At 44.0% G+C, this 27,171-nt stretch overlaps 1 protein-coding gene across 5 annotated transcripts in view; it reads left to right on the top strand.

Annotated features, from left to right (window-relative positions):
* The window catches only part of SORCS1 (sortilin related VPS10 domain containing receptor 1), a 485,789-nt gene that overhangs the window by 303,798 nt on the left and 154,820 nt on the right, over positions 1-27,171 (top strand). For all 5 annotated transcript variants that reach the window (XM_028513157.2, XM_028513156.2, XM_028513155.2 and 2 more), the window contains exons 4-5: positions 4,555-4,713; positions 21,180-21,253. In XM_028513157.2, the coding sequence (XP_028368958.1) occupies positions 4,555-4,713; positions 21,180-21,253 (233 nt within the window). The remainder of the gene's footprint in view (positions 1-4,554; positions 4,714-21,179; positions 21,254-27,171) is intronic.

The raw sequence follows: 27,171 nt of genomic DNA, 5'->3' as shown, positions 1-27,171 counted from the left end.
TACAGATTACAAGGAATGGACAAATGGGCAAAACAAATAACGAACAAAACATTAAATAGTCTTTGTTTAAGTACAAAATAAATGGTGGGAAAAAGTATATGCCTATAGGTAGGAAAGCCTCCCCTTATTAACTTCCCCAGATTAAGGATGGAATTCCAAGAACAACACACCTAGGAAAAGAATCTGACAAACTAAATGTTAGTGACTTTTCTCTAGGAAGAGTGTCCCTAGTGGCCAGCTTAAAGGGATCAGAAGTCTCCCAGCCAACCTTTTGTAGAATTACGTCATGTAGCCATATGTTGAATCTGAATCAAGTCAAAGAGAGTGAAGATGCATTTAATTTTTGAGGACACTAACCTGTCAGAAGGACTAATGGCAAACAAAGTGAGAAGTGACATCTTTGAAATCTATAAATTGTGTTACATGTTCATTTGTACCTTTAGGAAAAGCAAATGAAGTTTCTTCCTTCTCTCAAAGTGGATGATGAATGGTTGCTTAGAGTTGGGTGGCAGGGAGCCTGTGCCACCATTATGGACTTTCTATAGAAAACAGTTCATCTGCAGGTGCCATCGAGGAAGTGTCTGTCTGCCCATCCCGCAAGGCACAGGTGAACTGGTTCTGATCACTCATGGGCTGACCTGAACAGAGAATAATTACTTTTCTGTTGAAGACAGACCCTTCCCCTTGTTTCTACCCTCTTTGTCTCCAACTGGAACAGCAGGGATGTATTTAAGAGAACTCAGACTCCCAGTATCACAGGGATGAAGAGGGTTCACCTATTCACTCATTCATTTGTGAGTCCATTTACAAAGTGTATGGACCTCTGCTATAGACCAAGCTCTATGCTAGGCAAAAAAAAAAAAAAAAAGAAGAAAGAAAGAAAAAAGAAAAAGAAAAGAAAAAAGAAAAAAAAGAGAGGAAGAAAGGAAAAAAATGACCTCTCTTTTAGAGAGCTTACTTCAGGATTTGTGCCGAGTTTGGAGTCATGCCTTTTACAAAATCCTACTAAAATTCTGTTGTGCCGATCATATTCCAGAATGCAGAGGATTAAACACAACAAAGCACCATTTATTCAAAGTCACATGAAGAGCCAGAAGGTGGGAGAGAGCCAGGGTACACCAGCAAAGATAGTGATCATTGGACACATTTATGGAGTGAACTCTGTTTATTTTCAGGAGTGTTCCCAGACTTGAGGTTGCCAGTTTGGTATTTCCCAGTAGATTACCTTCTTGAGAAGATGGAACATATTTATTTACAAATGACATCATTTATGTCTATAGATTGGATTACATATATTATTTAGATTGTCTCTTTCAAATAGACTAAACATTTTCTATTTATATTTTGCTTAAATACTTTATTTACATATTAACTTATTTATTTTTAGTAACCCACATAAGGACAGAATAAACCTCAACCCACTTGAAATAAATGGACTACAGAATTTTAATTTGAAGACTTATTCAGTTAACAATAATTTATTAAATACTTTCTATGGTTCAACCACTGCACCAGTTATAACATAATTATGTTGAAGGTTGTGATTAAATGATACATTGTATGCAGTGGTGTGTGTTAATCTGTCCATGCATTTGTGTGTTTATCATTCAGCTGGAATTGAATATAAGCAGAATAAAAATCTCAGTCTGTGATGAGGTATGTAGAGGTGGACAAAGTAGAAGGAAGCATAAACATTGTTTAATGTGTTGAAGGGATAGGGTCATAAGCAGTTTAATTTCCTTTTTTTTTCAATTCTACTGCTGATCTCACAAAATTGTTTGTGCAATAAAAGATGGCTAAACAAAAATGGATCCAGATTGACCTGTTTGTTTTGAGTGAATTTGAGCCGAGGTTTGAAAGAAGAACCACTGAAAGGTTTGCGTAATAAAGACAGACTTATAAATCTTACAGAGGGGATTTCCTAGCATCTTCTATCATTTCTAAAATGCCAAACTCCCAAATACAGGGGGTTTTAGGTGAGGACTGCATAGAGGAGGTGAGATTTTAGTCTACATAATTTTACTACCTAGAAAAAAATAGCCACAGAAGCCAGGAGTTTCATTTTTTCAGTCTTAAGTAGCCATGTGTTTGAAAAATACTTGCATTGTCCTACCCCCGCCCTTATTCAATATTACCTCGGTGCAGAATTATCTTACACAGTATCGTGACTTGGAGCATAAACGTGTAGCAAAAATATTTTAAAGAAATGACAAATAAAAATCTGCGTGACTTGAGGACATTCTGTCGGCACAGTGCGTGTGGGTTCCCGAGATGGTCCGCCAGGAGAGGCAGGTGGTGAGGCCTGCACCCCGGAACAGAGAGGAAAGCTTGTTCTGGTTATCAGGGAGATAAAATATCAGAGGCGGGATATCACCTTGCCTGAGACCGTAGATGCTCTAAAATTGGGCCTCTTCATATTATTATGGAAATTACTTTTGGCAGCAGTGCAAAAAGGTTGTTATATAGTATTTTTAATTGTGGCTGGAGACACAAAGCAATAAGATCATTTCATGACTTATTTGTTATTTGGAAAATGGGAGCTTTTAGGTGCCAGTACCTATGAAATCACCTAGAAATATTCTTGTGAATTCAGGAGCCATCTGAATGTCCTTGTCTAATGCATTCACAAGATTGTAATGAAGCCCTGAGTCTGTATTTAGCAGATTACCGGATGGCTCCGTGTCAGCCATCCAATGAGGGGACCATCCACTTGGTGAATGCCAGGCAAGAACACCATGACTATGTCAGAATGTATGGCGGGGCACAGTGGCTCCACTGGAACACGGAGTGAGAGGTGGTTAGTCTCCCCGTTTTGTGTGTGCTTTCCATCTTGCCCCGAGTGCAGCCCGCAGCCAGAGCACTCCCCTCCCTGTACCACATCCCTTCTCCCCTCTCTGCAGAGAGTTGAAAGGACAGCAAGGACCCTTAAATTCACCCTGGATAACATGAGCACTATGCAGGCCCAGCGAGTCTGGCGTGCCATCCTCCTGTGCCGTTTGCCCTGACAGGTCAATGCTTTTGAAGATGACACTAACTGTCCCAAGTTTTAAATATGATTGCCTCCAAATGCTTGCGAAATCCCTGTGGGTCTGCCTGGCACTTGAGTCTTCCATGACGTGGCTCTGTTTTATTTTTCCTTTCTCTCTCTCACCCTGCTTTCCCCAGAACTGCTGCGTCCTCGGCTGGTAATCTTTAAAAACCCCAGGCCGCAGTGATTTCTCACCATAAAGCCACACATTAAGCACGTCTTTCATGCCTCTCTGAACCAAACTCAGAAAGTGCCAATTAATAAGCTGATGGGGGAGAAGTCAGTGGGTAGCATTGAAGCCACCTGTCTGGAGGCATTAGGTATGCACGTGGACTATGTGGAAGGAGACCTGCAGGGAGTCGGGCATGAGGTGCTTTATCACACATTCCTAGAGGCATAAAATGAGAGAATGAAAATCAGTGTTCGGGGCAGCTTCTCCACTGTGTTCCTAGTGTGGATTGTTCATTATTGCCCTGACCGAGATGAACCAGCCCAGCGAGGGGGCGCGCAGCAGCCGCATCTGCGGAATGTTACACATGTACAACGTATGCTCTGGCAGGCAGGCAAAAGGAGGGGGAGGAGCCCAGCGGCTCTTTCCATGGAACTGCCATTCATACATGCTGTCCCTGTTCTGGGCATCTTTCTAGGTCCGCATGACTGCTCTGAAAACTCTTTCCATTCATTCATCCATTTGACAGGTATTTACTGAGTATATATTTGATGCTGGGCCTTACTCTGGCTCCTGGGAATATACGTGTGGGGGAGAAAAGTAAAGAAATATCAACTATATTCTCATGGCATTTTCGTTCTAGTAGAGGGTATGTAGACAAAATAAGTAAGTAAATTATACAATGCGTTAGAAGGGGATAAAGTGGCCTTTGTACAGTTTGCAAAGAAGGCTTAAGAAAGCCCAGCCTTTGACACTAGACTCAGAAAATCAAGCTCAAGGTAGAATGGCATGGGATATTGTTGACATCAGTGAGAGGGCTATGCTCAGTGAGAAAAATCAGAGAAATCCAGCCTCTTTCCATTTCTTCCCACCTTACCCACAACAGACTGTAACAAGTCTTGCTCTTTAACCCCTCTCCCCTCCCCTCCCCTCCCCTCCCCTCCCCTCCCCTCCCCTCCCCCCCTGCAAATGTAAAGTCAACAAGGCACAGCAGGAAGGGGGTTGAGGCCAGAGGAACAGTGGAAAATATTTCAGATTAAGTACATAAACTTAGAGAAAAAGAAGAAAAACCAGGAGTACTCTAGAAGAAAAGAAAGAAAAGAAAGTTCAGTCTCCTGTTTCTTTTCCCTTCCTTCCACCTTATCCTGCCGCCTTCATTCCTTAGCGAAAGTCCTTTTATGGCCTTGGGTCAAGGTAGGAGGACAACCGTGTCAGACTCAAGGTTCCCTGCTTGGCCAGGCGCCCCTTGCATGCCCTTTTTCCCTCCCATGTCAAAGTTGTAGCTCATTTTTAAGATTTGGAACTGTGTAAATGTAACTTCCATTGTTGTCTTTCCCCAACATTTTTTTTGCTGCAGATTATGTTACTCACGGACCCTGAGATTGAGAGCAGTTTGTTGATCAGCTCAGATGAAGGAGCGACCTATCAGAAGTACCGGCTGAATTTCTACATCCAGAGCTTGCTTTTCCACCCCAAGCAGGAGGACTGGATTCTGGCATACAGCCAAGACCAAAAGGTGAGCACCAGTACCTTGTTTGAGACAATGGTGCCCCATTCTCCCGGGGGAATCTGCCGTCAATCCTCTCGGTGTTTCTTCTTCATGATCAGCTTTGCCCTGTGCTGTAGCCTGAACTGGGTGCCAGGGGGGTGAGAGGCAGCAAGGAGGACCTCATGTTGCTGTCTTGAGCCATGTTAACACCTGACACAGCACCCCAAGGAAAAGCTAGAGACTGAGGAATTCCCTGTGGAGAAGGAAGGGTTTGTTTGTTTGTTTGTTTTGGTTTTATTATTACATTGTATTTCTTTCTTTTTGACATTTTTTTATTGTTGTTCAAGTACAATTGTCTCCATTTCCCCCCACAACTCCCCCCACCCAGCCATCCCCACTTCCCACCCTTTATCCCACCGCCCTTTGGTTTTGTCCATGTGTCCTTTATAGATAGATGTTCCTGAAAACCCTTCTTCCTTTACCCCGCATTATTCCCTCCCACCTCCCCTCTGGTTACTGTGAGTTTTTTCTTTATTTCAATTATTTCAATGGTTATATTTTGCTTGCTTATTTGTTTTGTTGATTAGGTTCCACTTACAGGTGAGATCACATGGTATTTGTCTTTCACCTCCTGGCTTATTCCACTTAAGTATAATGCTCTCCAGATCCATCCATGCTGTCACAAAGGGTAGGAGCTCCTTCTTTCTTTCTGCTGCATAGTATTCTAATGTGTAAATGTACCATAGTTTTTTGATCCACTCATTTACTGATGGGCACTAGGTTGCTTCCAACACTTGGCTATTGTAAGTTGTGCTGCTATGAACATTGGGGTGCATAGGTTATTTTGGATTGGTGTTTCAGGGTTCTTAGGGTATAATCCCACAAGGGAAATGGTTTTTAACATAGATGTTTTAGGGCATTAGGAGCCCCCATCCCCACGAGATTTGAGACAGTGTTTTGTGTAGATGGAGAGGTGGTCATTTTTCTAGATAAAGAACCAGACAGAGTAGCTTTTCTAAGATTCTTAAAAGGAAGGCTGACCCCCTAAAAAGTTAAAAACACTAACTATGAGTTTTCTAAAACCGTGAGAGCAATGGCCAGAGGCACAATGATAATGTACACAGATAACATTAGTCAGAACTAGGTTATCTCAGGACTTTTCTTCTCTCCCTGGTTGGATTGAAAGAGAGCCCTACTTTTTTTTAAAGATTTTATTTATTTATGTTTAGAGAGAGGAGAAGAGAAGGAGAGGAAGAAAAATATCAATGTGCAAGAGATATATTGATTGGTGGCCTCTCATATGCCCCCAACTGGGGATCTGACCCACAACCCAGGCATGTACCTTGGTTGGGAATCAAATTGATGACCTTTTGGTTCACAGGCGGCACTCAATCCACTGAGCCACACCAGCCAAGGCAGGAGTCCTATTTATTAAAGAAAGCATTGAATGAGCTTTTGATATTCAGTGTCTCTGCTTGTGTGTTTGTGTGTGTGATATGTGTATATATATGCTATGGGATACATACTTTAAATTATATCATGTACTCTATGCTACAGATACACTATAAATTACATATAACTCATGCTTTTAAAGAACTTACATTCCCAGATAGAATATAAGACTACCAATAAAAAATACAATTTAATTAAAATTAAGGTAACTACTACACACACACACACACACACACATGCACACACATGCAAATGTGAGATAGACTCTAGCCATGGAAGCCAAAAGGAAAACAATGAGATATTGGAATGCTGTTTGTGAAATGCATGATTCAGTGAAGTCATTCTTACAATTCTCCTTAGTGGACTCATGTGTTAGAAATTATATATATCTGAAGACACACTGGGCTTACCCAAGTGAGGGGGATGTTCTAGTGTTTTATCTAGAGATGGTGGAGATGCACAGGGTCCTCCCTGAAGGGAGTACAAGGGTGAAAGCAACTTTCCAAGGTCTCTACTGCCACAAGCAGTTGAAGGAAGCAAATTAAAATACTTAGGATTGGAGTTTTATTCATGCTGCCCTTACTGCTAAATAAAATGCACATTAAGTCCAGAAATAGAAAAGATTTACAATTAGGTTTTTTTTCTCTGAGCAGCCTGGCTACCCTTTCAGCAGAATATATAATTCCGTTCCTGGAGTCAAGCCACAGTGCATCTGGTCCAGGATGGGGCAGTTGCTACAGGCGAGGCTGAGAAGCTCAAGACACAGAATATTAGTCATTAATCTGCTGGGTTATTGTATTTTATTGGACAGTTGGTTAATTTTCCCCGTGATGCTAGAGGCACAGTGAAGGCTGGCGCTTTACCTGGCTAAATGTGCACTGTACATCTTTGCAGTTGTACTGGAGGAGGTACCCCAAAATGTAACCCTTTGTGTCCCAAATGGTACCTCCCCTGATCACTGTGGCAGAGTGGGTGGCCCTGGAAGAGGTGGGACCTCTGGGCTGTGGCCCCAACTCAGCCACTTACAGTGAGCAGTACTTAGTGTTGGCTTTCTTTGCTGTAAAATGGGTTCATTTGGGTCATTATAATTGCAGTGCACTTCCTAAAACACTGAAAAAAAAAATAAACTCCACATCATTTTAGGTGTTCTGCATGGGGTACTGTTCGTGTAATATCACTATAGCTGGGAAGCATCTAACCCATCTGGGGAGAGAAGATTAAATACATATGAGTTCACCAACAGTCTAAGAGGCCAAAAATGCAGTGTCCTTGTTCACATATAATAGATGCCCAATCAATACAGCTGCATCAATTACATGAAATTGGCAGCCCAAAGTTCAGGAGATGATGATCTTAGGAAATTATTTCACCTGGACTTCAATGAATATGTCATATTTCTTTGGGGGCAACACATTTACACAAGAGGAATGCCATAAGTAATAACACAAAGTCAGAAAAATCATGTTTACAGGATGTGAATTTGTCTCTTTGACCGAAACCAAAATTTTGCAAAGCTAATTGCATACTTATGGAATAGAATCTTGATTACTTTTGACTCTCTCGACTTTTTGGTTGTTAAGCAAAATCATTTTTTTTCTAATTAGGCACCTTTTGAAAAATTTGGCCAGTGGAATGATGTATTCAGAGCTATCAATTACAAAAATTAATCTGGTAGAAATATAGTGATGAAGTGTGGTAATATAAGGTTAAAAGCAAGAAGACCACTTAGGATGATATCACAGTTGTCCTGTTCTGAACCAAAAAATACCTTGTGTGACGAGACCAAATGAATTCTGTCACTTTGGAGCTAGATGGAGCCTTAACAGTCTTTGCTCTGTAGAAGTTCATGAATCATCCCAAAGAGAAAATACACCCATTGGTATCATGTTAAAGTTCAGTGAATGGAATAAAGCCTTACACAAATTTGGTAGGGTTCTCATTCTTGAGGGTGCAATCTTGAGACGAGCACATGGGCAGATTTCTGCTAAGCTCTCTGTTTCTCCAAGGAGAGAACAAAGGCAAAATCAGGCTGAAAGAAAAAGTATGGATTGCCTGCTGGTACGAGTAGGGATTGGAGAAAAAGTCCACATCACAGGGCTCGAATCACAGAATGAGGAGTGGGGCTGCAGCCATCAGATGAGCCATTAGCTAATGGGGTTGGCTGGAAGTCAAGTTGAGAGGGTCTGTGGCCACTGAGGTGGATCAGTGATATGGAAATAATAGCTGGCAATTGCCCATGAATCATGGAGCTTTTAACACTAATGAGATGCTGCTACAAGCACCAAGGAGGGCTCCATGCTGGTGTTGGCAGACCAGTAACTGTATTTGCCCAGGAAAAGGTACATTTATTCCTTCATGTAAGTATTGCTCATCAGTTTTTCTGTGATAGTTGCTGTTTCCGCTGCCGCAGAACTTCCAGCCATGAGCTTAGCCTCGGTGCTAGTTGGCTCTTCTGGTTGCTGTTTTACACCAGCCTGTGGTGAACGGAATTTTCAGGGAAAAGGTGCTGTCTCTTAGAAAGTATTGCGTTTAGGTGGCAACTCCTTCAGTTGTGAAGGGGCTTACTGTGAATCCCCCTCTTCTCTTCCCTTGCATGCGGTCCTTGGTGTCATTTTAGGCACACTCTCCCCCTTCTGAATGCGCAGCCTCCTTCATCTCCCCCTTACTTCCTGCCGTTGCTCTTCTCTCCTTCGACAAGTGAGACCTGTAAGGCCCTGCAGACAGAGCCTGGATGGGTCTCTGGCCTCTGGGATGGAGCCCTTATGGAAAACAGTGTTCTGCCCTGGGTGCATTTCATTTCGAATGCCTCAACACCCTGTGGAGGCTTTTTGATGTGAGCATTGTAAGATACTCAAAGAGTTTAGTTGAGCAGATTATCCTTTCTAGCCCAAGATAGAGTTTTGCTGGCCATCACTTCTGTAGGTAGCCAGGTTCAAAAGAAAAAAAAAGGGGAGGTTTTATCAGGGAGAAATATGTATGGCCAAATGTCCCCAGAATCTATAAAATCAGGATATTTTGATGGTGCAGCCTTTGCTTTAGAGAAAGAATCCTCTCTGTGGTATTTGGTGTCTAGGACCTGGTTGCCAAGAGGTAAACATTGTCTTGAATTGGCACGTGGCTCTCCAGGCCTTCGTTCCCTTTGAAGTTCCCAAAGCAGTAGCCTGACTGCCTAGGACGCCTGGTTGGGGACTTAGTATAGAAATAGGAGCTGGAGTCCTTGGCCTCTGAAGGTTCTGTGTGAGGCTGTGCCTTTGGAAAGCCCTGGAATCTCCAGAAAAATAAACAATACAGACATAATGGAAAGTTTATATCGGATGCGAAGAGGGATGATGGTCACATAAAGTTAAACCACTTATATTTCTAGAAGGAAAGAAAGAAAGAAAGAGAGAGAGAGAGAAGAAAGAGAGAGAAAGAAAGAAAGAGAAAGGAAGAAGAGAAGGAAGAAGGAAGGAAGGAAGGAAGGAAGGAAGGAAGGAAGAAAGAAAGAAAGAAAGAAAAGAAAGAAGAAGAAAGAAAGAAAGAAAGAAAGAAGAAAGAAAGAAAGAAAGAAAGAAAGAAAGAAAGAAAGAAAGAAAGAAAGAAAAGAAGGAAGAAAAAGAAAGAAAGAAAGTCAGTCACTGTGGACACTGTGAAGAATTCTACAGCATGAATTTATTATAGGGGCACCAAAACCTTGCCTTCCTTTATTTATTTATGTCCTTTTTCATTTCTGCACTTCAGCAGTAGACAAAGCAAACATTAGGCTTGTTCTTTTGGTTTCTTTGCATTAGGAGACCAAGCAAGTAGGAGGAGGGAGGTACAGTCCTTCACCTCATCGCCCACTTTCTTGCCTCAACACAGAAAGCCACCCAGGGCAGGCTTCACAGCAGGCTGAGACTACCAGATCACATCTTTATTTCAGTAAAGTTGTACACAAACTCTGCTCTAAAACATCGCCTCCAACGGCACCTCTCAGCCTGTCTTAAACACCTCACTAAACATGATGTGTTGGGGAACACCTGAAACAAAACGCAGATGCAACTGAAAAGAAACAGAAATAGGAGAAAAGTGCAAGAACATACATGTACTTCAGCTTTGCTGACCATCTTGGGGCCCCACTTCGTGGCTACTCTGTCAGGGATTGGTTGTCTTGGAGGAGTGATTTGTAAAGGAAGCGGGGAGGGGTCTGCAGTGTTGTGAAACCAACAGGGACACTGCGGGGGACTCAGGCTCCTGAGTAGCTTGGGAGGAGAGGCCCGTGATCTGCATATGCAGGCTGGCAAGTCCTCTTGGGTGGCTCTGCAGAAGGGCCTACGCCCCTGACCGTAAGCAGGAAGGACCACTGTGCCCTGTTCCTATGCAGTGTGCTGCTTCCCCCCACACTCATGGAAGTGGAGGTCCACCTAGGCCATGGCCTCAGTGCCTACGCAGGCGATCAAGGACACTGAGCTCAGGGGCTGGGTCTGGGCTGTGGGACCCTGGACAGCAGGTGTTCATGCGGGAGAGGGGCGCGTTGGTGAGCCCCAGGCTGCCGTTCTCGCCACGGAGGATGCTCCTCCACTGCCGTCAGTCCTTTGGATTTTTTTTTTTTTTTTGAGGAAAGTGACCCTGCTTTGTTTGAAATGTGGCATTTTCTTATTTTTAAGTGTTTCCAAAATTTAAAACAGAAATGCTGCAGGACAAATAAAGCTCATCTGCTGCCTTGTAGTAGCCCCTAAATCACTTTTGTCTTTTCCTTCAGTCTTCCATATCATCTTTATTTTTCTCCTGTCCATGGGTCTGTTTTCTTTATTTCAAGAGATGTTAAGTTGTTTTGTGATTTTTTAAAAAAACAAACAAACATGCATCTAAATGAGTGACGATTTTGTCCAGGGAGTACAAAACTTCTAAGACAGTTTGGTAGGTGCCCCCCCCCCCCCCGCCCCCGGATTTTGGGGCAGTTCTGAGGTAGTCCCAAGTTTATGTCCTCACTGATTTTGGAGATCTCAGAGTCGGCAGTAGTAACACCTCACAGGGACCTGCGTGATTCCTCATCCCCTCTGTGCTCCAAAGAAACACAGTTAGTGAAAGAAAGAAATCTAGATGCTTGCTTGTTGGCCTCACCTTCAATATTTTTGTATATGTGGGTCAGGTCCACTTAAAACTAGAACATGGCTCTAAGGGGGACAACATGTTTTGATAAAGGGTCTCTTTGCACACATAATGGAAACCCTGAATATTAACAGTAGGCATTCTCTGTGTACATGAAGGCTGACTTTGAATTTCAATCGTATGTTGATAGGAAAGGAAAACTATACTGCCAATGTTTGGATAGCAAATGCAATAGAATTTTAGTAATGGGCGTAAAAGTAAATATTTAAAAAAAGAACTACTCTTAGTCCTTGCCTTCTCTCTACCAGTGCTCAATTTTATTTAGTTTCATAGCCATTCTTTAAAAATACATATCTTCTCTTTTTTCCTTTTTATTTTTTAAAGGTTTATTTATTTGTTTTCAGAGGGACGGGAGGGAGAAAGAGAGGGAGAGAAACATCAATGTGTGGTTGCCTCTCGTGTGCCCCCCACCAAGAATCTGGTCTGCAACCCAGGCATGGGCCCTGACTGGGAATCTAACAGGTGACTGTTTGGTTCTCAGGCCTGTGCTTAATCCACTGAGCTGCATCAGCCAAGGATCTTTTTACCTTTTTAATCTTTTCTTCTCCCCTGTCCTGACCTGGATCCTAACAGAGGGGCATTTCTTATCACAGCTCCTTGGAATGTGGGCCTATCCTGGGAACTAGTGACTACTTGATAAGGGAATAGATGTCAGAATCTTCCAAAACTTACCTGTGCTACTTTCTCACCACTGATAGTCAATACAGCACGCTAGGTAAAAGCATCAGCTCTCTGCTCTCTCAGGCCCTACAAATGGCGACGTGGCCCTCAGCAGGTCACTTAATTTTGTAGTTTCTCCAACTGTAAAGTGGAAGGAACAATAACAGCGCCCACCCGGCAGGTCTGTTTGAGGATACTGAGGGAGCGGTGTGGCGCCGAGCAAGCGTAGATTCTACCCAATGTATTTATTATTCAAAGGCCTGAGGGAGAGACCGCCTGGCGTGGTGTCGCTGGACTTAGTCACAGGCTGCCTTAGCAGGCGTTCTGTTGTCTTTTCAGCACCTGAAGTTATAACGGAGGCACTTTAGCCAGCGTTGAGTGCCTTTGTAGTCAATCACTAAAAGCTGCCGTGGAACCAGAATGAATGGAGCAAGGAAGATAGGCAAGGCTCACAAAATATTATTGATTATTATAACAGTAAGCCATTAAATGTTAAAGCACTCAATATTTGTCTTCACGGTAACTCCGTTTGTTTTTTAATAGACCTAGCAGCCCCTTAATGTCAAAGGGCAAATTGAAATAAAAGATAAATGGGTCCTTGAAATTCAGACCCCCGGGGATATTCAAATGATTTCTGCATAAGCACAAACACTTAGGAAGCTGATATCTACCTAATGCCATCATGTCTCCCCAAGGCACCGCATTAAGTAAAAAAGCACTCAGTTATTTATAAGGAATAGGTTGAGCATTGCATACCATGCTGGTCTGGCAGGATTCCCACGTGCTTGAAATTTCCAATGTCAGAGCTGATTTCCAATCTCATGAATATATACATAATTTAAGTAGCCAAGTACAAAAAGGGGCGATAAGAGTGGAAATCGAGGAGCTTGCAAATATCAACCCCAATGCTTGCTTGTAAGACAGGTTTTCAAGCTGAAATGCCTTCATAGGCAAACAAGGAAGGCCTGTGTTCACCTTGGATACCTTTTTTAACCAGTTTGTATTGTTATTTTCCCAGTTGCTACCTTGAATCGTTTGATCTACCTATTCCTAATGATTTGAGTGAAATGGGTTGCAAAAACAAAGAAAAATGGACACTTTGAAAGGAGTGACTGGGATTCCCGTTTGGACAGGCACAACTATGCTACTTGGTAGCCATTGAAAGCTTTGAACTAAAGTTGCATTTTTGCTTGCACAAATGATTAGCCAGCTCTTTTGGTCCCTGTCTACCCACCAATACTCATCTGAATGGATTAAGATGCCTCCTTAATCCAGGTTCCAGTGGGAAGGTCTAAAGGCCATTAGATCTCATAAGAAAGCACGGACCTCTTTCTTAAACGAATTTAAGGAATACCCGGAAAAAGGCCCACCTCTAAGGGTGGCCCTTCAGAAATCTAGAAATGCTCAGGTTTTCTTGCCAGGAGTGGTCACAGCCACAGATGGTGTCAAGGAGGGAAATGGTTTTGAGAGAAGGAAAAATAGAAACATTTTGTAAATTTGACACTGTTGTTTTTACCTTTTTTAAAAGTTAAAAATTTTATCTTGACAACCTCCTACCTTCATTATAACAGGATGTTGTAAGCACAGATGACACAGCGCAGTGTTCTAAGAGGCTCAGAGCCCCAGCCAAGACCTCAAAGCTGGCAAGAGGAAGAGAACCCCAACATGGGGTGCCCTCCTAAAATTGCCAGGTCCCTTAACTGAGCCACATGATGAGGATAAAATAGTATCAGATGAAAAGGCACAAATACGGATCTCCAAGGCTCTCACTCTCCTGACTGGCTGAACTGCAGTGCCTCTCTGGCTGATGTAACTTACAGGTACGATGAGAAAATACCCCAGACCAAGATTTGTTTTTCTGAGCCGGAGAGCCTCGGCGCTCTGGGAAAGGCCGTGCTGAGCAATCATCCACCTCAGAGTCTCAGACTCGGACTCTTCGTCTGAGATCCTCCCTTGTTTCCTGGATGTCTAGAAGGAAAAAGCAACCACGCCTGTTTTTCCCTGCCATTAAAAAAGCAACCACCTCTGCTATTCCCTGCCATTCAGTTCCTCCCTTCCCTTCCTCAGTGCCTGAGGCAATAATTGGTTGTGGAAGGTGGGGTTTGGAGGGGGAAGAGGGGGAAGAAGTAGCATTGACTGTTTACTCTGTAGCAAACACTGTGCTTGGACTTCTCACCTGGATCAGTCAGCTGTATTCTTATACTGAACGTAAGATGTATCATTATGCCTGCTTAGCATTCGGGCGTCTGAAGCCTCAAGGGGTTAAGGAAACTTCTCCAGGTAGCATGCCAAGCGATGGCAGCCAGGGCTCTAATCCCGGTTTGAGTGTCTTCACACCCAGTCCTTACTGCCTGGATGCACCAGCCTCCTTAGAAAAGCCATTGAGATGCAGCTTTTCTTTTCTTTTATTGCCCTTTTTCCCCCTATTTTTATTTAATGGTCTCCTTCCTGTCTGACCTACCATGAGACCTGTCCCCTGTGACAGATGCTGTGGCGCCCATTTAAAGAGCTGAGTTTCACAGCAGAAGAACTGTTGTTTGATCATCACAATCAAGGCCTGAGAGGAAGTGAAAGGGAGGACTTTCCAGCAGGAGGGAAACGGCCCCCAGTTGGGTGCCAGGCTGCTAGCAGCCCCCTGTGACTCATCACACTGGCTCAGGACACCTAGAGCAACACAAGCACCGTGACGCCTGTGCACCTGCCCCCCCAACTCTGTCCCAGCTCTGGCCCCAGGGGTCTGAGTGTAAATTCTCTCCCCTTCCCCAGGCAAAATGACTCCCTCTTATGCTCTATATCTGGTCGGGTTTTTAAAATTTAGTTTAGTTTTGCTTGTTTGTTTATTTTTAAAATGTCGCGCTTTCTTCTCCTCACACCCAGGGAACCCAGCTAACCCAGACACTCCTCTCTTCCCTGGCCTGTTGCAATCGCCTTCTCACTGTTACCTTTCCTCCGTTCCACCCTCACACTGCTGATGCGCATCTCACCGAGACACGGTTCCAACTATGCTCTGACGGGCAGTTTCTCCTTCTGCTTACGTTGTCTCTGAAGACTGCTGAGCTGCGTCATCTATGCCTTTAAATAATAATATGATCATATGGGGTTTATGACATGGATTCTTACCTTACCTACTAATTATTTTATTTATCTTGTGTTTAATTCTCCATGTATATTAGAGGCCATTTAAGGCCGAGATTCCATCTCTTAATTGTCTGTCCTAATACTTCCAGCCCAGAGTGCACACGAAGTGTCCATAAATGGAACTGGACCACATTTACATAGTGACCCTTCCTTCCAGCTAACCCTTCTTCCTTCCAGTTAACCCCAGTTCCGTATTCCCAATGCTCCAAGCCTGCCTCACAGTGCCAAACCCAACTGTGGGGCATATGACAGACTTCAGTGACAGCTGGGGAATGGCTGGTGACACATTTGATAAACCCAGGCTGGGGACAGACTGCTAGAGCCAGGGATGTGTCCTCATTCCTGCTCGCTCTTGTCTCCCAACCTCTGTGACCCTTGGGTGCAGGCTACACTTGCTCCCACAAGTTCAGGTGGGATTGCGTCTCTCCAGCCTGCTCCCAGGCTCTGCCTGTAGCCTCTGTTCCCACTTCACTTTTCCTGGTGCTTCCCAGCCAACACAAACACCACTCTGAGCTTTGCTGCTCTCTTAATTTTCTCAGAATGACCCATTTGCCCTGGCACACTGTTCCTCCACATCTTCACATTGAGAAACTTGAACTGTACTCCCTGTGCCCACCTGGAAAGCTTTGGCAGGTTCCCAACTTTTCCTCTCTGGCATCTGAACATAATAGTTCACGTCACTACATCTGGCATTGCCTGTGATGTGTCCTGATAAGCTAGCTTTTTCTTTGAGGAGCTTACACCTGGTGGCAGGGGGGTGGGGGTGTTGGTTCGGAATGGTCACCATGTTTTTTTTCATGATCGATCCCTGTACCCAGCAGCTGAGGAAAAGACTCATTCGGCATCTAGTGAAGTGTTGTGAGATCACTGTAGGTACCAGGGAATGCGGTTTCCCCTGGGAGTGAGCTCTGGCCTTGTCCCATGCTGTGGACCAGAGCATCCTTCTGAAGATCATGGGTTTCTCTGGGCAGATTCTCTCCCTTCCTGTGGAAGAAAGAGCTTGATGTTTGCCATGCCTCAGGCCTGGCATTAGGGATGCATTTGAAGTCCTGAAGGTGCCATCTCTTTCTGGCTAAAAAGAATTCAGCAACTTCAGTGGGCGATGAGAATCATGAGGTGGATGAGAGCTCCGTACCCAGGCCACCCCCAGGGCCGAGTCAGGATGAGGCAAATAAAACAGAACTGGCAGGGTTTTCTGTCAGCCTTTTCAAGAAGTGCAATTTGCAGGCCCCCTGCCTCTGCACTGTTAAGGGCAGAGAAGCCGAGAGGAGGGAGCAGGCAACCTTGAAAAGAGCCGACAGCGGGAAGTGTTCCGCCAGGTGGAAGCCTCTCAAGCAGCTCATGCGGAGGAGACCCGGGGACCTGCCTCCTGACCAAGGAAGTCGCCACAGGGCACTTTGTGGTGAATCGCTTCTAATCCCATTAACCGAACACTTAAAACATGTTACCATTTTTACCTTCTATGGAATTGTGTCCTTGGGCCGATTTCCTAGCTGCAAAAGGAAATGCCTAATGGGTACCAGTGTGCCAATCTGAAGAGAGGGGCTGTCTTGATCCCACTTAGGGATATCGAGACTTTCCAGGGACTGGGACCACAGCGAGCGTTCGCATCAACATTCGGAAGTTGAATTTCTCCTCAGAGAAGGAGGGTACTCTTCTAGGGATTCTACCAAATGTGAATGGTACGAGGATGGAAAATGCAGGTGGGAAACAGCTGCTTTCATACCCGCTTCTTGCACTCCATCCCATTCTGCTGTAGGTTAGATACCCTGAGCGAAGCCGATGAGTCTGTTTCCCAACCCCAGGCGGCATTCTTCTTTTTGCTTCTTTGGACCCTGTAACCCTCACCCTCATAAGGATGGCCCCAGAGATAATTGAACAATTGATTAAAAGCTCATAATAGCCCTGGCCGTTCAACCAACACTTCAGTTGGTTGAAGTGTTTTCCCATACACCAAAAATAGGTTGTGGGTTCGATCCCCCGTCAGGGCACATGCCTAAGTTGTGGGTCTGATACCCAATTGAGACACGTACGGGAGGCAACCAGTTGATGTTTGTCTCTCACACTGATGTGTCTGTCTGTCTGTCTCTCCTCCACCTTCCTCTCTAAAATTAAGAAATATATCCTCAAGTAAGGATTTTTTTGCAGTTAACTGTATTTTTTATCTATATTCTTATAGCTGATAAAAGCAGATGACAAGAAAACAAGCCAATATGAAAGATGTCAAAAAAAATAAGACAGAAAGAAAGAACAGAGGAAAACTATTCAGGAGAGGGGCATGGCAGGGGGAGGAATTGACAGCTCCCTACCAGCGTGACGACAGAGTGGAGGGTTAGGCCCTAAGGCTGCTAATAGGTACTGAGCGTAGCTGAGCCTCGAGTCTGAGCTCATTGAGCCCCACTCACAGAGGCAGGGAAGTGGCCCCAGAAAGTTTAGAGTGGTTTTGGGCAGAAAGGATATTTTTCCTTGAATCTTTCCCCCTTCTCTTTATAAGCTTTCTCCTCCTCTGATCTTTCCCTCAATAGTTTGTAGCAGCATTAGCAAAACCAAACCAAAATGCAAACCCCTCCTCCAGGGACAGAGGTCCGCAGGTGGGCCTCGTTCTCCTGAGACTGGTTCAGGTATTCCCTTGTCCTCTCCGCAACCCTCTGCAGTCTCAGGACGTGACACACAGCGGTGACAGTGCTCAGTTCTGTGTTCAGACAGCCATAGAAACGGGAGCCAGGGACACGCGGGGAAGGGCAGGATCTTCCTCAGGTGCTGCCGACTCCGTGAATATCATTAAAGGATATCAACTCGTTCTAACGCACAGCCTCCCACTGCTGCCGAGACAGTCAGGCTTTGATACCATTCCCTGCTCTGCGGAGAACTTTCCTGTCCGACTCTGCAGGTTTAATTAACACATTAACTTGACTGACTGTGAGTCATTTTCTGCTTTTCTTGGGAGAACACCAGGCCGGACGATTAACTTCTTAGGGGGCAAATCTTTGAAGTGGTAGGTGGAAGATACAGCGCTTTGTCTAGGGGTGAATGAATATGCAAGAACTGCTTGCTGCAAATCCTTGAGAGTTTCAAAGGTAATTCTTATTTGTTCGGTTTTGCTTTGTTTGTTTAGGTACAGGCCCCTAGTGTGGTCTATGGAGGCACAGCATATTCCTCTGATAAATTACCTTTGTCCGTCCATTGAGAAACCCGGGGACTGTACTAGGTACACTCATCACTAAGGGATTTGCATACTGTGAAATCTGTCATTTTTTCCCTTGATCATCTTCTATGTACTAGGCACTGTGGAGATAGGGAGGGATGGGATTCCTGACATAAAAGCTTTGCCATTGGGTAGTCTCAGATATTTTAGGATGATATTTCGATAGGGTGGAGTTTCTTCCTTGCATTCGTAGAAGGCTCTCTTGAAAGGCTCTAAGAAAGTTAAATATAAATATGTGTCCTATAATGTGACAGCGACTGCTCTTGTGCCATAGTTCTTTGGAAATGAGGCCACTGTGAATTGTAATGTGTAGGAGGGGGTTCACGGAGAAGGTGGCCTTGATCTGGGCCTAAAGAGAAGAACGGCAGTCACTGAGGTGGGCACATTCTGAGCCAGCTCCGCTGGAGTGGGCGGGGCCCATGGAGGCGTGGCGGGGAGACTGTGCCCGTGTGCTAGTGGGAAGGAGTGGAGGCAAAGGGTGTCTTTCAAGTGGGGAGCCTGAAGAGGATGTCCCTGAGCTGCATAAGAGAAGCTTGTTTCACTGGGCTATTCAGGATACCCGCTGCTTGAGAAGCCTCTGGGTGCTCACAGATAACAAAGCAGCCCCTTGAAGGAGATAAAAACAAATATTATGGGACATACCACACTGGTACACAGGTTTGAATCCAAGCCTGAGGGGATCAATTTAACAAGACATAGAAGGGGAAAATACACACACACGAAGATGCTGACACCCAGCAATTCCTCATGGAGACGAATTCCATAAGGGAGCAGGGATAGCCATCACTTGCTGTAGCCCGGTGAGCTCTCAGCGTTTATATGTGATCAGCAGCATACGTGTGAATTGGCCTTCACACAAAATTATTATTTTAAACTGTCGTGATGCTGTTGCATTGGCATAAATATTTGTATATAAATAGAGATATTAATACACATTTACATATGGACAGAGGCACACACAATGGTGTGAACTCTGTTCCCTTTAAATTCATGCAGAACAGTGTGGTTCTGGGTTTTAAAAAAAAGATAGAGTAAGGGCAGAGGGAGAGTCATACAGTCCCTGGTATATTGCTGTCGATATATCAGTCTGCATGTTGAAATGCAAGGTATTCAGGACATGCTGGGGATTAAGAAGCAGGACATGGGTACTCTGGCTTCTTGCGGTTGTACTAAGAGTGAGCTGTCCCACCTTCTATTATCTTTATAAAGGGAGCTGTGTCTACTTCTCTGCTTAGCACTTTTAAAATGAATCAAGCATGAAACGTACCCAGGACAATTTTCTTCCCCTGACATGATGGGGCAGAAAAGATTAATAAGACTTGAAAGAAAAAAGCCACAGATTCTCTTTATCTGGATGCCCAGATACTGTGTAGTTAGAGCCCGTTGAACTGCGTGCTTTAGGAGCCAGATATTTCAGCTCTTTGGGGTGGGGGGCAGGTAGGATGTATTTTGATCCAGTGAACACAATAGTATAGAAAGCTTTTTCAAATGTCAGTACTTACCCACTTGAGCTGCCTTGCTCCTTGGACATGCATGGTGTATCTGTAGCCTCGGTGATTCACTGGGTGAGCCATTTGACTCTTCTCTGAGTGCTGGGGCTGGAGAGAGAGGACGGGACCCAGCAATCAAAGTACTCGGTACACAGTGACTCACCACTCATTCACTCCGGTGTTGGGCGAATACAACCGTGGAAGTTTGGGGTTTGTGAGTGGGTTACAGCCGGGCACATGGCGGAAAGAAGATGTTCCAAATGATATTTTCAAGACAATAGCCAAGTGATCCGTGTGCCCCAGAATGCCAACAGCAATGGGAATCTCTTGGCTGCCATCAGGGGACACTTCTGGAGGCACAAGAGGGTTCCAAGGGTGTCATGTGAGCAAGGAAGAACTGGACGTAAGAGAATATGAAGTAGTGGAAGGTTAGATCCTCTCTCATAGGCAGTGTTTCTATGCAGCTGCCCTTGGGGAGGACTAACACAGTGTAACAAATGGACTTGAACTCTTACCAGCTGTATCACCAACTGTAAAATGGTCATAATAACTTCTTGTATCACAAGGATGTTGTATGGGTTAAATGAAATAGTACATAAGAAACACTTGGATGGTTAAGAAAGAACTTACTCAATGCCGGCTCCTTTTATAGCCTGCAGTGCTGGTTACTGTTGAAAAGACCAATACCGGCTCCTCTTGCCGGCAGGATATATGCCAGCCTCCCTAGCTTGCCATCCAAAGCCTTTCCCTCAACATTTTCGTTGAATCTTATTTAGATAAGCCAGCCTTATTCATATCTTGTTTCTGCTTATCTCACTACTTTGACCTCTGTTGCTTCCTTTGTGCTTGTCCTATTTTTGTCAGTGTGAATGTTGTCATTCCTTCAGGTCCCGACTGAGTCTTCGCAATGTCTGTGAAGCTTCCCTGATTGACTGCTGAGTCTGTTCCCTCCGCATCCCTTTGTACCTGGCTGCCTCGTGTATTTCTCATTATTTTAGTCAGATTTGAGGTATTTTCTCTGCTCTTGGAGAGCCAGGTCTAGAGTTAGCATTTCTGCATATCCCACACAATGACCCGGATGTGCTAGGTCAAGTGGGTCAACTGACTTTGTCACCAGGCAGAATGGGATGTGACAACTGACTTTGTCACAGTCCAGTCCAATATGTAGAGGGCATGTGATTTCCAGCAATTAATCTTCCCGAGCCTCAGTTTCCTTACCTGTGAAATGGGAATGTTAATACCTGCAGTGCAAAACATATGTGAGGAGTAGAGATGTTGTATGGAGTGTTCACCTGGCATGTGGCAGGTGCTCCATAAATGGTAGGTACTGTTATTATTATTATTGATCTGATGAACTGATATTTGTGTATTCGATGTACCATAGGGTCATGGTGCCAAATAATTTCTTTTCTTTGTAGTTATACAGCTCTGCTGAATTTGGGAGAAGGTGGCAGCTTATCCAGGAAGGGGTTGTACCAAACAGGTTCTACTGGTAAGTCTCTTTTAAAAATTTTTTTTTGTATTTTTTATATTACCATTTAGTTTCCTTATACCCCCTTCCCTACAATCACCACACTGTTGTCCATGTCCATGAGTCCTTTTTCCTTTTTGCTCAATCCCCCCACCCCCTAGCCTCCCCCACACGCCCTATAGCTCTCGCCCCACTGCTCTCTATCAATAAGTCTGTCTCTATTTGCATGTTAGCTCAGTCTGTTCATTAGATTCCACATGTGAGTGAAATCATATGGTATTTGCTGTTCTCTGACTGGTTTATTTTACTTAGCATAATGTTCTTCAGGTCCATCCATGCTGTCACAGAGGGTGAAATTTTCTTCTGGAATACGACTCGACTGTTAAAAAAGCCTCACTTTCTTTTGCTGCAGTGTTAAGATATCACCTAGTGAATGAGCACTGGGTTCGTGTTCTCACCCAGCGCTCTCACAGGAGGTCTGTTCTTATTGAGATACGCCCACACCCCCCAGGGCAGGAAATGGCATTGGAGTAGTAAACATTCTAAGAGAATATTAAAGCTATGTCATAAATTACTTAATGAACCCAAAATAGATTATTACAATTACTGAACAGCAGGGGCTTTGTAACTGTTGTTTCGTTATATTTTGATGTGACTTGTGCGACAGACACTTAAAATTTTAATAGTGACTTTTATTACTAAAAGCATTATGCGCACATTTGTTCCATGTTCAAATGAAGGTTTTTCTTGTAAATAAGTAGATCTTATTTAGTCTAAAAGTAGATCTTCCTCTCACTTCTGATTTCAAGTTCCCTAGGCCTTCTCTTTATCACGTGGGATGCAACCAATATTCGTAATTTCTTACTTAACTTTCCAGAAATGTCCTATGCATTGTCAAATATTTTCTTAGTCAGCTTTGAGCTACTTTAACAAAAAGACATAGACTGGGTAGCTTAAATAGCACATTTATTTCTCATAGTTCTGAAGGCTGGGAAGTTCAAGATCAAAGAGGGCTGCCATATTTACCTCGTGGTAAAGGCCAGGGTATTTCAAAAAATATTGCAGAAAATTACAGAGGACTTCCTTATTTCTGTGTCCTCACATGATTGAAAGAAAAAGAGAGCTCTAGTCTCTCTTCCCCTTTTATAAAGGTACTAATCCCATCAGGGCGACTTCACACTCATGACCTCATCTAACCCTCACTCCCTCCCAAAGGCCCCGCCTGTGAACACCATCGCTGGGGATTAGCACTTCAGCAGGTGAGTTGGGGGCCATCAATCAGTCCACGACATTCCCATGCCAGACCTCCCAAAATTCATATTTTACTCACATGCAAACAACATTCATTCCATCCCAAGAGCCCCAAAAGTATTAATTTGTTCCCACATCAGCTCTAAAGTCTAAAGTCCAGTGTCTCATCAAGTGTAACTTAAATCAGATACAGATGAGAGTCAAGGTATGATTCACACTGATGAACAATTTCTCTGTTCTGTGAACTCGTGAAACCAGATTAACCATGAGAACCCAAAATAAAATAGTGGGCTAGGCGTAAGATAGACACCCCCATTATGAAAGGGAGAAGGAAGAAAGGGGTGAGAGCACTGAGCACCTGCCACGTGGTAGAAAGAGAGTGAACTTCAGTCTGTTTCTCTTCTTATTCAGACACTGAACCCATCCTGCGAGTCCACTGTCCTGACCTCATCTAAACCTAATTACCTCCCAGAGACTCCATCTCCAGATACTGTCAGTTTGGTGGTTAGAGCTTCCTCGTATGTATTTGAGAGGGGGCAAAAACATTCAGCCCACAGATTTGCGTTTACATAAATGTTAGCTTATGTACACTGTTCTGCACTTTGTTTGTTTGTTTGTTTGAGAGGATGCAGTTAACAATACACACCATCAGTTTCTCACATAGCTAAGTATCATTTTACTCTAAGAATATAGATTGGAGGTGAATCCTAGACTTCTTTAATGTACAAAAATAAATTGTATGTGTTGGTGGGATGTGTGTGAGAGGAAAGAGAAAGGTAGGGGGAGAGAGCAGAGAAAGGGAGGAGTAGAGAAAGGGAGGGCAGGGGAGGGGAGAAGAAGGGAGGGAACAGACAGCAAAAGAAAGAGGCAGAGAAAGTAGTACATATATGTGTATGTATATATACACACATATATATTTTTATTTTTATTGTTGACATTATTACAGATGTCCCCCATGTTCCCCTTCTTTACCCCCTTCCACTCAGGCCCCCCCCACCAGCCTTCACCACATTTTGTCTGTGTCCATGAGCTATGCTTACATGTTCTTTGACTAAGCTTTTCCAGTCCCCGCCAACACACCTCCCCTCTGAGATCTGCCTGAGCCCATCCTCCTGATTAAACTAAGCATGGCCTCCCTCCAAGGGAATGGGAGACAATTGAAAAGAAGGGAAATGACACAAGTTCCCTGTGGCTTTTGTGTTTCCTAGGGCTTAGATGCTGGCAAAGAAAGAACACAGTACGGATATTCTAGTGTAGTTTTGACATTACTTGACAATCCCTTTGAATTTAGAACCTAAACCTGCCAAAAGATGTGACTGTTTACTCTAATGTATCTAATCTGCCGGTGGAAACACCACTTAGGTTGTTTTCAGACTTTCGCTATTGTAAACAGCACTGTGAAGAACTAGCTCCAACAAGAGTTTCACTCTGCCTCCTTCACATCATTCATGATCATCGGGGCAATGACCTTTCAAGAGCCAATGAGCTTCCTGCAGGCAGGACAGTAAAAGATGTCTCCCCTTTACTCCTCCTGAAACCACACTGCCTCTCATCAGCCTTTGGACTTGCATGTACTTCTAAGAAAAATGCATTTTTATATTTCTCATTTTCAAACTCTGCCCTAAACCCCTGTGGGAGTTGAAAGCCAGAGCCCTGCATTAGAGAAATCTCTTAAAATGCGAATGAAGCTGCCTGGAAAAATGAAAGACAAGTCATTCGCAAACAAACTGGTCAAAGATAACACATGGAGACTTCCATGTGGAATATCTTTCTCTCCCCCATCATAAAGAGACATTTATAACTACATGAGGTGTTTGCGTAGAGAGGCTGTTCACCTCTTTCCCACGCGGCTCTTGCTCAGGGATGGTTCCAGCGCTGCTTTTGGCATCCGCACTGGCCGCTCCGTTCCCCAGGAGCTCAGCTCTAGCTATCGTGGAGTCTCCCTTCTCTGATCAGCATTTCTTCTCTTTTTCTCTTACTCGATGTCTCTTATTCTTTATTGATGAGACACCCCATACCTCTGTGTTTTGCCTAGAAATTATAAATTCACTTGGGGAAAGAGGATCCATTTTTTTTAAAGATTTTATTTATTTATTTTTAGAGAGGGAAGGGAGGGAGGGAGAGAGAGGGAGAGAGAGAGAGAAACATCAGTGTGCGGTTGCTGGGGGTTATGGCCTGCAACCCAGGAATGTACCCTGGCTGGGAATCGAACCTGGGACACTTTGGTTCCCAGCCCGCACTCAATCCACTGAGCTACGCCAGCCAGGGCGAGGGTCCATGTTTTATTTTATTTTTTTATTCTCTCTTTCCCTTGGTGTTCTATATGTACAGAATGGTCTTGGAAAGTAAATAATGAAGGACTAAATTAATGTGGTTTTCCCAACTGAAGCTGGGAATGGAGTTGATGCTTTGCCCGTGAGACAAATCTTTCCTCAGGTCCTGCTCCAAAGTCACTGAAAATATCTCTACAGGAACCCAGCACTAGAAGGTAGAGAGTTACAGCTCACAGAGGACTGGATGGAAGTTCATTCCTACCCACAGGAACAAAGGGAAACTAAAAGACAGGCAAGGGAAAAGAACTGAGATGAGGCAATTTCCCGTAAGCAGCACATGGTATACAATGCTTTATGGCTCACCTCACTGCAGGTCTGGCTTACTTACACACAGCACTGGGAGGTGAATGGACACCCCCGTCATTGCATCAGCGGGTGCTAGTTGCAATCCCTTCCTATCTATTCTTTGAATGAGGGTCTTCTATCTGAAAGCCTGATTATCTAAGCCCTTGTACCAAATGTCATATGATCATCCTTATAAAAACTCCACACACGGTTGTGTAATGAATTCTAATCAGTCTGTCTGTTAAGTGAATTAAATAGTAGCCTGTCCCTCTGACTTTGGGAACAGAGAGACATCTTCCCCATTCAAGCCCTAACAGTGCGATAAGCATTATTCAAAGCTATTTAATCCTCATAGCAATTTTATTAAGTAAGGCTTTGCATTATCGTCATTAACAGATGGGGAACCTATGACATGAAGAGGTTAAGTAGTGTAGCCAAGGTCACAGAGCCAGAAAGTGGCAAAGCCGGGATTTAAATGCAGGCCGCTTACTCTGACATCTGTGCTCTACCAAATCAGCGACTTTGTTGCCTATGCCTGTTGGCCTTGCTTTCTGGGCTGGGACAGAGAGCCCCCGAAATCCAGCCCATGCAGGCAGATGAGCAGAGAAAACCCAAGGCTCTTTTGGCCACCATGCTTACATGTGTCTCTCTCTAGCTGGGCTTGCCAAAAGGCCCCATGGGTTCTTTAAGGCCGCTGGTTTTTCCAGAGAGGGCATGAGACCTTGTGAGTTGCATGGCACATGTGACTGTTAATGAAAACCTCTTGGTCTCTTCGGAATGGTCTGTATTTTCTGTCTCTGTACAACTTTCTGAGGCTGGCAGACAGGGTGTCAATCAAAGCCGTGTACATTAGACTTACTGCTGGAAACCAGTTAATTCAAATTCATAGGAACTGTGGGGCTGTCTAGGATTATACAGCAGGGGTAATTAAAAAAAGGCCCCTTTAATCATTTCTGCTCGGAGCCTGGCTGTGGGGGTGTGGAAGGGACTCAAGGGGCCTTTTCTAGTGCTAAATTGAATTGTTAAGTTACCCTGAGTATCTTAGTGTTTCTCCTAGAGAAAAATGAGGATGAATTTATATCTTTTCCTCATCTACTAGTAGACTTGAAAAGTATTTTGGGGGGGATATGGTGTTACTATTGCCTGGAAGTAGTCATTGGCAATTGTAAAATAATTATGGAATATAAAAGCTTATACTGTCTCAGTGGTTGCTGTTAGCACTACAATAACTAACATAAATGTAAGCATTCCTCCAAGGAGTTCAGACTGCTTTCAAAACCAATTTACATGTATAGTGCATATTTTCAAACATATCCTACCACAATAGTGCTCTTCAGAAATCAGTTCTCTTGGGAGGCACTACAGGCTAGAGGCCAAGGGGCTTAGAGATAGTGAGACGTGAGTTCCAGATTTACCTTTTACTAAGTAAGGGAGTGTGGGGAAGTTACTGAACCTTCGTGTGCCTCAGTTTTGTCCTCTGTAGAATGAGGATAATACCTACGCCATTCATCGAGATGTTTCTTATAAGTTGGTTTTATGCCTGGCAGCTAAGAATTGTCTTGAGTACCCATTGACGCACAATAATATTATTAATAGTGACTGACTTTGCACATCTGTTACTTTTGATTTCCCCTGTGCTGGCTTCATTCTCTGGTTGGCTTTCCCCAGTTTGTGGCGGTGAGGGATATCAGCTTAGCCGTACATTCCAACAGCTTTGACTCCCCATCGAACCAGCATGCCTCCTTTCCTCCGTGTCCAGGGACTGGATCTGAGTGGCCTGGCTTGGATCTGGTGATGCATGACTCGTGCAGGTCAGACACATATCTACTCTGAGAACTGAAACAGGAGATAGAGCTGAGGCCCAGTCACACTGCATGGTTCAAGGATGAGGGAGAGGTGATTCCCAAAAAGAAAAAAAAAATGGATTTCTCATTAAGAAAAAAAATACAGGTGGGTGAACTGAGCATCAGCAAGATAAAGTTCACTAATAGGTATTTGTATTGTTAAGTAACTACAGTGGTTCAAGCACATGATAAGCCATACCTTTCGATTCTCATAACAAGATTGTGA

The sequence above is a fragment of the Phyllostomus discolor genome, chromosome 5 (assembly GCF_004126475.2).
Source record: "Phyllostomus discolor isolate MPI-MPIP mPhyDis1 chromosome 5, mPhyDis1.pri.v3, whole genome shotgun sequence".
Classification (NCBI taxonomy): Eukaryota; Metazoa; Chordata; class Mammalia; order Chiroptera; family Phyllostomidae; genus Phyllostomus; species Phyllostomus discolor.
The sequence above is the reverse complement of the archived record's forward strand: the minus strand, read 5'-3'. Positions and strand labels throughout refer to the sequence as shown.